We start from the raw sequence: 12,703 nt of genomic DNA, 5'->3' as shown, positions 1-12,703 counted from the left end.
CTTCCCACACACTGCAAGGTGGGGAACGGGAAGTGAACCAGTGCATCCCACTTAGATTTTTTGGGTAGCTTGGAGGGGGAGGGGAAGGAGGGAGGAAAGGAAGGAAAAGCACAACCAAGGTGTGTTCATGATTTTAAAAGCCTGCCTGAAGCTGCCTGTTGCTAAGAAACTACAGTGGCAAGCAGGGGACATTCTGGGGCTGGAGTCTAGAAACTGACATTCAGTTGCTTTGCTTTCACTCCTTTTAACCCCCTTCTGTCACTCCACTTGCACAGGAGCATTGCTCTTCACGAGTCAGATTTCAAAGATTTTCCACCCTCCAGACAGATGAGGATTTCCCCAACTCAGACTGGGGTGTAGTCTCAAATCCTACGCCCTTGAAGTCCTAGAGTGGAGAAGCTGCTTTGCCTGAAAGAAGGGTATGACCCATGCGATCTCCATTCATCGGACAGACATGCACAGCAGGCATTTTCACACAGCTACAGAGCCATGCTATCGGTTGTACTTTGACCCACCCTTCTGCCTAATAATCCCGACTCCTGGGGTTTTATTCTAACACTCCAGAGAATCAAGTAGATTCTGTGCTGGACCCTAAAAGCCCATGTTTCCTTTACCCTCCTCCCCCGCAAAGTTACCCGGGACGAGAGTCTACAAAGGATAATATTCCTGTGCAACCCTGGTCTAAGAAGTGGTGGAAGAGACAGGAGCAGGGACTGGGATTCTGTAGGAATACAATGCAATGCCAGCCTACCCCAAGGATTATCCCCTGTGCACAACCTCCCCTCCCACCCCCACCCCATATAGAGCTAGGTGTGGAGAATCACACCCCTGGTAACAAAGCCTTCCTCAACTACAGGGAAGTGGAAGTTGGCAGAACCCCCACAAAGGAAAATAATTCCCTATGAAACTAACCAACAGAAGAGCCAGGCCGGAGCCAAGATTGTACATCAGGCCGCCCCTGAACTTGGGGAAAGCTCAGATCCAAGAGCTGTGGCTCAAGATTCTCTCTACAAGAAGTTCAGTATTTGCCCAGTCACAGATCTGACCTTAGTTAGTGCCAGGAGCAGGTTCCATTAGAGCCTGTTACTTCAGGTGGCCCTCCTGAGTTTGATGGCATTTATCATGGTGCATATTGTGCACTAGAGGCCTATGCGTTAACCCAGGGCTCAACAGGACGATGCTGTCCGGTTGCAGAGCGTGCCAGACGCAGACAGTGCTCTGTGGGGGGGGGATAGGGGGGAGACTTGTACCCACCCACAGGTTCTTAGGGCTTGTCTACAGCAGGAAGTTGCAGCAGAATAAGCTGAACTGTGTTTAAATAGATCTAGTTAAAGCCATATCAATCTATGTGCCTTATCGCGGTTGTCAGAGCCCCACTAACACCTCCACCCTCCTGTGAGCCAAGGCACTGCTATTATTTCCTGGTTTCAGGGTAGGGGAATGTCTGTACCCATTAAGGGTGAGGCTCACCGATTAACCTTTCACATCCCTACTAGGGACAGCAATGGAGATGTTCTGGCTTAGGTCTCTACTAAGGGGTTGCAAAAGAGCTGTGCGCTGAATTTTAGAGCTAAATCAGCTGATCCAGGTTTTGACACTCACAGCCGCAGGTTTGAGGGTGTTTTAAAGCCACAGTGACATAACTCAAAACCACACAGGGAGCATCCTAGCCACTGAGCCAAGCTTCCTCAGTTTGATTTATCAAGAGCTCATTCTGATTTAGCTTCAAGTCCTTTAAAAAAAAAAAAAAAAAAAAGTCAGATTTCATTAGAGCAAAACAGGTTGCAAAACCTGCAAGCAGCAGCCACACCATGTTTTGCACTGGTTTAAATTCATGCCTTAAATTATTGTGGTGCAAATCTCGTTTAGAAAAGCTCTTAGTCTCAGTTAATTATGATCACTAGTGACTCTCTAGAGCCCTGGCAAACATCCCCCACAAGGTGCTTTAATGCCCGTCAAGTCTACAGCCTAATAAGCCACCCCTCCAAACACATTACCCATGTATTATTCTTTTCCTGGAAACACAAAGCAAAACATCCCAACCCTGTCTGGCTGCCAGAACAAGCCAACAATTCACTGAATGAGAGAGATCAGCAATAACCCGTCAAAGTCCAAGAGAGAAGTTGTGCTCAGACATTCTGGGAGCAAAGTCCTTTAAATCTGGCCACTGCCAACAGTGATGTAAGGAAAGCTGTGGGAAGAAAACCATCAACTCTTGCCCCTTTACATCAGCCATTGTGCAGACCATGACATCGGTTCAAGGAGTGTGACCCCATATGGTACCAACAGACTCTGTGCACAACTACAGGACCAGAGGGCTTTATTTGCCAAACAAGACGGCTACCTTGCCCACCTACTTTTAAAGGACTTAAATAAGGAAAGGAGATTTGCACTTCATGGGTTTGTTTTTCTATCCAAATTAACCAGGATTCATGTTGGACTGGATCTCTGATGTGCTGTACTTGGTTAAGTGAGGACACAGTTCTCCCTCCCCCCCCCCCTTTTTTTTTTAAAGCAGCACCATGGAGTGTCAGATTTAAATCGCTATCACAGGCCAGGAAGTTGCACAAACATCTTGCTCTATCCTTTCTGCATGGCTTCCTTTTTCCAGCCTGCCACATTACAGCTACTACACTCAGGCGCTAACATGCTCCGAAACGTTAAACAATCACAGAGATGCAGAGCAGAGAGGACATTAAACACCTCCTCAGAAGAGATTAAGCCTCAATCAGGCCTGCTGCTTGGACACCATCATGAAAGGACTCGGATGGTCCCAGAGAAATAGGGCCTGCTCTGGAGCCATGTCTATGCTAGGATCACTTCACTGGTGGTAACCATAGCAACCAAGTATTCCTAGTGTGGACACAGCTATACCAGCAAAGCGACACTGTTACTAGTAACACATTCCAGGGGTGGGGAACCTACAGCCTGGGGCCTGGATGCTCCAGCTACATTGGGGGGTGCACTGTGGCTGGCCCACTAGTCTCATGGCCCCACCCATCACAAGCCCCAGTCTGGATCCAACTTGTGGGCTCTGCCCAGCTTGGGGAGGAAGAGGTTCTGCGAGCTGCAGGGAAGCACTCCCTACAAGCGCCACTTCCCGCCCCCCCCCCCCCCGGCATACTGGGAATCACAGCCAGTGGAGCAGCGGGACTGGTGCCCACACAGAGCACTTCCCTACAGCCTTGCACAGGGCCAGTGTCACCATTCTGCTCCTGCATCCCTACCCTGCTTGCCTCCGGCTGCACTCTGAGCCTCTCATTTTTGGCCCCACCCCAGAGCCTAGAGGGGCCCACAAAATCCACTAGCCTCAGGCCCCCAGAGGAGTTAATCCAGCCCTGGAGGCAAGCCCTGAAACTTGCCCCCTTGGGGCTAGTGCCTGAGGGAATGCCCCCTTCCTTCTCACTTGGAGGACACACGTGAGGTTTCGCCATCACTTAAATGTGCCCCCCCCAACTGATTTTTCTGTGGGTCAGTGCCCCCTGACCCAAAAAGAGCCCCCCACCAGCAAATCCAAACTATATTGGTACTAGCCCAGATTAACAACATAGATGCCCCTAGGGTAGAAACAGCTATCAGGTCAGGGAATCCCACCTCCTTGCACTTCTGAGGGATAAAGTTTTACCGGCAGACACTTGTAGCACACAGCCAGCCTTGGAGGGCAGTTCAGAGCCATAGGTTCTCAGTTTCTGTTCTCAGTGAGCAAGCGACCACCTCAGGACTTGAGTCACAAGGGCAGAAATGGCTGGAGACACGGATATAACCTGCATCCACTTCAGCAAAGTGAAAGGTGAAAGGTTGAGACGATGTATTTGTTCACTTACAGAATTAGTGTGTATGAATCAGTGTGGACATAAAATGCTGGTTATAGATAAGCCCAAGATTTTGTTCTTGAGCTGAAAGTCGAACTCTGAAAGTGACAGAGCCAATTCACTCTGTCAAGGCTGTTCTCCACATTGGTACTGAGTGCAGAAGGTGGGGGCCCACAAGAGACCTTAAAAAATACTCTGCCTCTATAGGCTTCTGCTTAAAAGCTCCCCAAGATTCCCTGGTTGTGGCAAATAGACCCAGGAAGAAGGGTTTTTTCCACTTGGTGGTGGCAGCCTAAGGCAGCACTTCAATTTCTTCTGTAGGGGTACCCCAAGCTCTTTTACCACAAGAGAACTTGGAGAAAAACTGCACTCTGATTGCATGCCTAAGACCGAGGTCAGCTCACAGACCTTTGGTTACCTCCCAGAACACAAGAATCAAATGAGATGAAGTCACAGATGATTAACAATACAAAAAGATATACTTGATGAAGCATACTTGGTTGCTGGGTATTTGAGCAACTGAGTCAAGAACAGATCAAAACACAGAAATGTATCTCTGGCTACCACTTAAAAAGTGCATGGGGGGGGGGGGGGGAGTACATGGACTGACTTAGCAAAGAGACATTTAACCAAACAAGGAAAATAACTTGATTGTGACTAAATAGACATTTCCTATCTACTTACAATCCATGCTTCAAGGTCCAGTCCATTTCCATGTCCTGTATCCCTTGTAGGCATGGCCCTTCTAACTGGTTCAATTTGTCTCCTTTCCCCAGCTCAAAACTCCCACAAAGGAAAGTAGCAGGCAGCTATAATTTGTCAATTCAAATTTCAAACACCATCTCCCATTAGCTCTCCTGGCTCCCTGCAAACACTTCCTAGCTACCTGAGTTTAATGTTTGAGTCAAATGCTGGCCAGCACACCTATCCATCATACACCTCTACACTCCCCTGCAAAAGTCTTTTTTTAAAAAGACATTCCTTACTGCATTGGGATACAGTATCTCTCCTCTACAGCCACCCAGCTTTCCAGAGGATGGACACCATCACAGGCTTTATACATGGCTTCAATCAGGCTCTACAAATCAACTCAGGTGCATGCACAAATTACTCTAATAATGGTGGCATGCAAATATCCAAGGTGGTATCAATCTAAGAACTCATTACAAGCATCCCACAGGCCATTACAGTAAAACCATTCAATTCTGTAGCACTCCTTTCTGACAAGTTTTAAAGACACTCAGCAAAAGTCAAATCACATCTGACACTCAAGTGTCATCTATGTAGTTGGCCAGAGTAAATGGCTTTTGTCTGCAAACAAGGGACATCTTTGTAGTCAGAGGTCAGTTAGTCTCTGGTTTCAGATCCCAGAAACCAAATAGGAAGTGAGAAAAGCCTGTGCAGACACACAAAACTTAACCGCCTCCAGTCAGAGAAAGCCTTTGTACATTTCTCCTCTCATCAGTTTTCACTTCCACACAAAAGTTTGAGAAGCCACATGAAGAGATTATCCTGCAACAGGGCAAGGCAGCCTGGAACAGCCCAACAGATTTGTATTAAGGAAAGATTAAACTGAAGAGGGGAAGTGGATTCTTCCCCATTCTCAAGGATCGCACAGCAACGGTTTCGTATTAAACGTTGAAGGGCAAGATACAATACAAACTTGAATGCTGAAGTATAACGCCAAGAGCCCCGGTGTCACTTTTCTTTCCAGTAGCCATCTGATCACTTTTCTGGTCTTCCTGTTCCTTTACCACCAGCCTCCTTTCTTGTCACTGATCAGATCCATTCTGCACTTCCCTTTTACTATAGTCCTAGTTTGGAAGATGACATCTGCTCACCTGTGTCTCCCTACAGTCACTCCCCAAATCACACTAGGTTCCATGAGAACTCCGAGCCAACATCACTTCCTACCAAGAAATGGTTAATCCTCTCTACCACCTGCAAAATACTCGAGGTATCTCTCCGCCACAGACATTACACTACAATTCATCAACTCCATTTGGACTGTTCCCCTCCATCCACTTTTAAATCTTTCCACCATAATGGAAAAGTGAGAGTTAAACTGAGGAACATTCCCAAGATTGGGGACCTCAATTCTGATGCGTGAAGATTAACTCCCTTTAATGGAGAGGAAAGCTGCACTTGCAATAGCCAACAGTAAGAAAGGTTACTCCTTCAAGCAAGGGAGCCATTAAATCCTCTCCCCTGCCTAACACTTTCACACTGCAGAGTCAATCAGCTACAGTATTGCCCACTCTTATGTGCTTAGTCTCCTGTTTATCCCCTGGAGCGGTCATCCCCCAGTACCTCTTTGGCATCGTACCAGATGCAGGCCACTAGCTCTCAGGTCTACATTCCAAGTGCCCAATGACGCACCAACCACCACCAATGGCTCCGGTTCTCAAATTCCTCTTGGCTGATGGAAACAGATCAGCGAAGCTAAGGCACAATAATTGACATGGAGTTTCTGATCCACCAGTAAACTAGCCAAAGTGGCAGAAATCCCCTTTTGCTCCATGTCTCAGACAGATTCTGCCACAGAGCTGGGCTACTCAAGCATGCAACTGTTCTGTTCTAGGACAGGAAACAGGTTTGCTCTGTCCCCCTCCCCATTTTGCAAACAAACAAAAAAAAAAACCACTTCTTGACTGCCACATCCAGAAGGATATGCAATAACACAGGAGCTGTGTAGAGTGGATTTGGAATACAAACAGAAGTTAATGGCCATTTGCATGAGGGGGCCTGGTCTTAGATACTGCCCTGACTCCAATGCAATCTATTCAAGATCATTTGGCCATTTTAAGCACAGCCAGCCAGCACTTGCTCCATTGTGTGCATTCAGGTTAGTATCAGTCACCCATTTAGCTGGGCAAGGTGACGTTCAGCTCATGCTTATGATGATCATGGCCAAATAAATAGGAGAGAGGGAGGACCTCTGAATTAGTGCAACTTTTGACCCTAGCATGGGTGCAGATTAAGTTGGACAACCCCTCCCTCTGTTCCCAATATATACAAGGCTGCAGACAAGCCACGGGCAGAAAGATGGTTTTGGTGTTTAGCACTGGAGTTGAGTGACATGTTTCAATTCCCAGGTCTAATACCAACTTCCTCTGTGTCCTGGATCTCTGTACCTCCGTTTTGCCATCTGTGAAATGGTGCTACAACACTTCACAGGGTTACAATAAGGATAAATACCAGATCAGATGCCCAATCACTGCTAAAAAAAGTTTGAATGTATTTTTTTATCCAAGGACTAAGAGATGCACACATACACACTTTAGGTCTGTTGTACCTTTTAAAACTCAAATACAAGAGTCTCACTTAGTCATTCCTACAGTAATCTGAACAGCTAAATAAGTGTGTGGGGGGCAGGGGCGGGGAGGAGACACAGAAGTTTTCAAAGCAGCTTTTAGAAAGAAACACTTTGTTTCTTCATTCTGTTGTCTTTCCCTGGTGGTGGTGTAGGAAGCAGGGCTGTTATTTTAATGATATTTTCAGGAGGAACTCTGTTTCAGTCTTGCTTTCCATCCTCAGTCTGCTATGGCACTCAATCAGTAAGTTTCAAAAGACAGCTCCATACATGAAGCGAGAGGTTAAATAAAACCCTCACACCTTTGTAGTGTTTTCCTTCAAACTGATGCCATTTTCCCTTGCGCGTGAAGCAGAGTCTGTCAATTTGACTCACCCTCCAGTTATCAAGATGGCAGTTTCCTGTCTCTAGGAAGTCAGAGTTAGTCTTTAGGACTTTGCTGCAGGACCAGCCTTTAGGGAGACCTCTGGATGAGCACAAATCTCTCCAGTTATGGGGTTAGCACCCAAAAGTGTGCACAGCAGAGAATTGTGGGGGGTTTTTTAAAGATAAAAAAACGCACTGGTGTAGGAATCCAAGTTCTTCTTTCAGAAGACAGGCTTGGAGTTTCCCCATGCGCTAGGCAAGCTCGAATGACCCAAGATACTTCTGTGCTTATTGTGGCATCAGACAGCATCAGAGAGCCAGACAAAATGAGGTAGCCTAAGGTTGGTGTATGGGGGGGAAGGCAGAAGAGGGTGAAGTCTTGGAGCCTTAAGCAAAGGCCTAGACACAGCAGTACAAAAACTAGATACACGCCTATTGAGAACACCCTCCCTACAGTGGGCATACAGCTACCTCCTTGCTGGAAGCCAGAACGGGCAAACAGAAGAAGTTGTATATCTCGAGGGGCAAACTACACCCCCCCAACCCAGCTGCTCAGAGATAAGACACTGGTTGACCACAGGCCTGATAAATAAGATATTAGTCACGTCAATAGGGAGGATGTGCAGGAATGAATCCGAACAGCCTGCATTTTGCAGACAGCTGCCGCTTCACGCATGCTTTGCATTTGGACAGATTCAGATACCAGCCAGGCGATGGGATCACACCAAATCCTGGAGTCTAAAAATACACAGACGCCTGCTCCACTCTTGCCCTAGAGAGCAGAGCCAGACATGCAGCTTTGCAAGGGAAAGTGGGCCACAGAGCCTCCCTCCACACTTCCAGCCAGAGGGGTGACCAGGTGCTCCAGGCAGTGCTGAGTCAGCCAGGACCCTTCTGCCTAGAACAGAGGCTTATGCCTAAAGCCATCCCTGCCTGCCCTTTTCTTTTTTAAATAAAGAAAAACAAACTTGTCTAACAGCCCTCATCAGCTAGCACTTTCCAGCAAGTTTGACAAAAGCCCTACTTCATTCCCATTACAGTCCACTGCTCATCAGTGTATTACCAAACACCACTCAAGTACCGAAAGGACAGAGGCTGGTGGAGGAGTGGCGAGGGGGGCAGAACTATTTTTGTTGCTATGTTTGTGCAAGACTCCAAAACGTCCTATGCTCAAGGCCATGGGTGTCCGGTATGCGAAGCGGGGGAAGGCTCTGCCCCAGCCATACTCTGCCCCCAGAATGCTCCAGGCTGGAGAGGCAGGGCTGGGCCATGCCGTGCGCCCTCCAACCACCTCCCTTCTCCAGGGCCGGCGAGAGTAAGAGCTCCTCTGCTCCAAGGTCGGCTTTCAGAAGTGCAGGGCCCAATTCGAACAATTTCGACGGGGCCCCGCAGCAATTTTGATTGAGCAAAAAAATAAATAAATATATAAATAATCCCCCCCCCCTCCCCCAACACAGGAAAACCCTGCGCTAAACTCACACCTCCCGTGGTGCAGGCAGCCGATGAACTCTACTTCCAGGGCTGGCAGAGTCAGCAGATTTGTGTAATTTTTGGTGGTGCCCCATTAGCCACACTCCCTAACCCCCATTAGCCAGGCCTCTGGAGGTGACATGTTCAGGGCAAGATGGACACATGACCAGAAGTAAAAGATGTCATGTCACCCCTCTCGAAGGATTTTTCCCACCATCCTCCTCCTAACAGAGATTAGTTTGGCCCCCACCAACTTCCCCTCATGCAACTATCCTGCATTTGCATTAACCGAATGTCTGACATTAACTCGGGGCAGAGAGGCTGGGGGAAGTGTTCCCTCTAAGGCTATGTCTACGCTCGCGGCTTCTTGCACAAGTACAGCTGTTCTTGTGCAAGAACCCACAGAGCAACCACACTGCCCGCCTGCTCTTGTGCAAGGAAATTTACAGTACGGTGTGGCAAGAGAGGGCGTCTTGCGCAAGAGCTATGCTCTTTTCTAACAAGTGTAAGCTCTCTTGCGCAAGAGAGCACTGTGGACGCTCGGCAGGGATTTCTTGAGCAAGAAACCCCTATGGCTAAAACGGCCATTGGAGCTTTCTTGGGCAAGAGAGCATCCACACTGCCATGGATGCTCTTATGAAAAAGCACAGCTTGCACATGAGAGAGTGGACTTGTTCACAAGAAGCCGTCAGTGTAGAAATAGCCTAAAAGTTTCCTCCCATGAGCAGAATGGATTTTGTGTTGTGAACCTGTACTGAGTTCATGTGGCTTGTTTGGATGTGCCACTGTGGCACCCAAGTTAATAAATATGTTTAAACCTTAACCTTTTCTCTCTGCTGCCATGTCTCCTCCCCTTGCTCCATCAGCTCCCCTGGTGCCTGCTGCCCCCTCAACTCCTCACCCTCCTCTGCTGTCCTGACTCCTGCCCTTCTCACTGTCCTCAGCCCTCCTGGATCTACCCCCCTCCACTAGCCCTTCTCTCCCCACTGTGCCCACTCCTCCAGTAGCCCCACTCTAATCATGGGAGCTACCCCTCCTCATCCCCTCTCCTAACACCTCCCTCTACACACCTGCCCTGCCTCTTTCCTCTGGTGCTGGTCCCTCCCCTGCAGGTGTCTGCCCTTCTGCTTCACCCCCAGAATTCCCTGGCATCTGCACTCTCTCTTAGCCTGGCACCCTCCTGGTGCCTCCCCCTTCCCTTACTATCCTGCCCCCTTTTTCCCTGATGCCCACCCCCCTCACCACTCTCTGCCCCCATTCTCCTCCTGCCCTTCTGTGCTCTCATATACGACTTGCTCCATCCCCACCTCTCTCATGCCCACTCCTTCTTTCAAGCCTTCTCCCAGCAACTCCCTCTCCAGCCCCCAATGCCCTTCCCTTCTCCAGCATCACCCTGTCGTCCCCCCCCTCCCACTGACACCTCCCCTCCTGCCCTTTTCCCTGCACTTGCCCCCCTGGCATTTGTTTCTCCTCCACCCTGTCTCTTGGTCCCTTCCTCTTCCCCCCCCTCCCCGCTCCCCCTAGTTTTCCCTCTCCCCTACCTTCTGCCTTCCACTTTGCAGGCCCTGGACTCTACACTCAGGCCCCGCACTCCAAACCCAGAGCTGCTAAGCCACGCCACGCCGAGCACTTTTAAATTCCTGGGCCGTAACGTCACATCATGCCCGGGCGTCCCCCCCGTCCACCTGAGAACACCGCACATGGCAGCAGCAGCCACCGCCAGCAAAGGGGAGCCGCACCGAGAGCCGCGCGTGGCAGGGACGGGGTTCAGGGGGACGCTCTGGGGGTGGGGTGGGTTCATGCGTGGGGGGGCCGGCAGGTGGGGGCCCGGGCTCGCTCCAGGCAGAGCCGGGGGAGAGACCCAGCTCCAAATATTGCTGGAGCAGGGCCCCAGCTCTGAATAGTAACTCGCTTGGCGCCCGGCACACTTCTGGGTTCAGGACATGGGGCCCCTTTAGGCACAGGGCCCGATTCGGGGGAAATCAGGCAAATCAGCCTAAGGCCGGCCCTGCCCTGCTCTCCTGTGACTGGGAGGGGAGCACGTACACAGCGTGCTGTCCTGGCTCCCCATGGGGGCAGGGAAGGGGCATGGCCTCAGAAGAAGGGGTGGGGCTGGAGGAGGGGCTATGGGCTTGCCTCCCCCAGAGGTGCCTTCACCCACCGCCCATGCTCAAGGCCTTAAAAAAAAAAAAAAGCCAGTAGAACTGGGGGTTGGGGGGCACTTTTTCCAAACAAGGGGTCATAGAACCTTTGAGCTCTGTTCTATGGGGCAAAGGAAACCCTGACGGAAGGCAAAGGGAGAAAACTTCTGCAGAAAGTCTCGTTGCTAATGGCGGCTCCACGTGCCGACAGTAGAGTCAGTAGCCTGGGGTAACCATGGTTACCTCAGTTGGCCAGTAATGCATCAGGGCTCGTTGGACTAGTTCGACAGAACCCTGACGCTACGGCTCTGCCCTGTTTGCGGGAGTAGGTTCTCAGGAAGAGAGAAGATGGGGGAGAAGGGGGGAGCAGTCAGTGGTTATTGGGGATGTGACCATGTAGCTGAGAACAGGGTTAACCAATAACCCTCTCGGTTACACACAATCCTCCTCTCCCTCCACTTCCCCATAGCACCTTTGTATCAGAGGCAGAAGTGCAGGGGGAAGGTGGGAGCCGATACATGCAGGGAACCAGCTTCTGCAAAAATCCCTCTGCACTTCCTCTCCCACCTCCCAGCTCTATTACAGAAGCGATATGGAGCAGGGGGAGGAAGGGAGCTGGCTTTGCTGCCCCCACCTCACATGTAAACTTATCTGCTGAAAAATGTCAGCGATACACATTTACACAAAGAAATGCATTTTAACATCCCTAGTGGCTACTGCATTAGAAGTCTCATGCTGAAAGTAGCATTTCCTAATGAGAGTGGATGTAAACAAATCATCACCGAGCCTCTAACTATTTCTGTACAATAGCTTTTTCAGAAGCCAGAAAAAAAAAAAAAAAAAAAAACCAAGGTCCAATGGGAGAGGAGTTTTAAAATGAGACAGGCATACTTGCTTCAAGTCTACAGCAACTGTGTTTTCTAGACAAGGTCACAGAACAAGGCCCCTGACCAGAAGGACTAAGAATCTAAATACTTGGAAACAGTCCCAAGATTCAAAGACAGCAGCCAGGAGAATAGGAAGGGGGGGGGGGGGGGAAGGGAAGGAAAAGAGACTCAGACTTAAGGGAAAAAGCAAGAAAGAATAATTTGCATTTCTGTATCATGCGGGCGATCAAAGCTCTTTGCAAGCAAACAATGAAGGGGGGGGGGAAGAGAGATGCTAATACTTCACAAAGAGGAGAAACAGGTACTGACAAGAGTCACACAGGAAGCCTGTAGCAGAGTTAAGAACCAAGCTCTCATATTCCAACCCCCATCCAATTAACCATTCCTTCTAGCCTATAGATTATAGGCTGAAGCTCTGTTTTATACCAAGGAAGTTCTCCGAGGTAACATTGCATCACTAACTGTTCCATTCCATGGTGTCTGCAGGTCGCTAACATCAGCACAGCTGACTTAGCATTAATGACAGGAAGGGGTTTAAATTCCTTTTTAAAAAAGTTTTAGGAGTCCCCCCCAGGATAGACAGGGCCTTAGAGTTTGGAATCCTTCTCTGAAAATGACCAGTCTAAGTCAAAGTCTTACAATTGGCCGCAATCCAGTGCACACACAGTACAGGATTCACTGACTCTAAGAAGAGTTTTGCGGTAGTTAATTTAT

General features: G+C 49.2%; 1 protein-coding gene across 2 annotated transcripts in view; it reads right to left on the bottom strand.

Moving 5' to 3' along the window:
• ARRDC1 (arrestin domain containing 1) overlaps positions 1-12,703 on the bottom strand; it is a 59,629-nt gene that overhangs the window by 43,731 nt on the left and 3,195 nt on the right. The window contains exon 1 of one of the 2 annotated variants that reach the window (XM_075906001.2): positions 4,497-4,521. The exons of the other annotated variant lie outside the window; for it this stretch is intronic. Within the exon in view, the coding sequence (XP_075762116.2) occupies positions 4,497-4,503 (7 nt within the window). The 5' untranslated portion in view covers positions 4,504-4,521. Of the gene's footprint in view, positions 1-4,496; positions 4,522-12,703 lie in introns of those variants that run through there. 2 annotated transcript variants of the gene reach the window in all.

This window comes from Pelodiscus sinensis, chromosome 23 (assembly GCF_052426305.1).
Source record: "Pelodiscus sinensis isolate ZL-2025 chromosome 23, ASM5242630v1, whole genome shotgun sequence".
Taxonomy (NCBI): domain Eukaryota; kingdom Metazoa; phylum Chordata; order Testudines; family Trionychidae; genus Pelodiscus; species Pelodiscus sinensis.
This window is presented reverse-complemented; position numbering and strand designations above follow the sequence as displayed.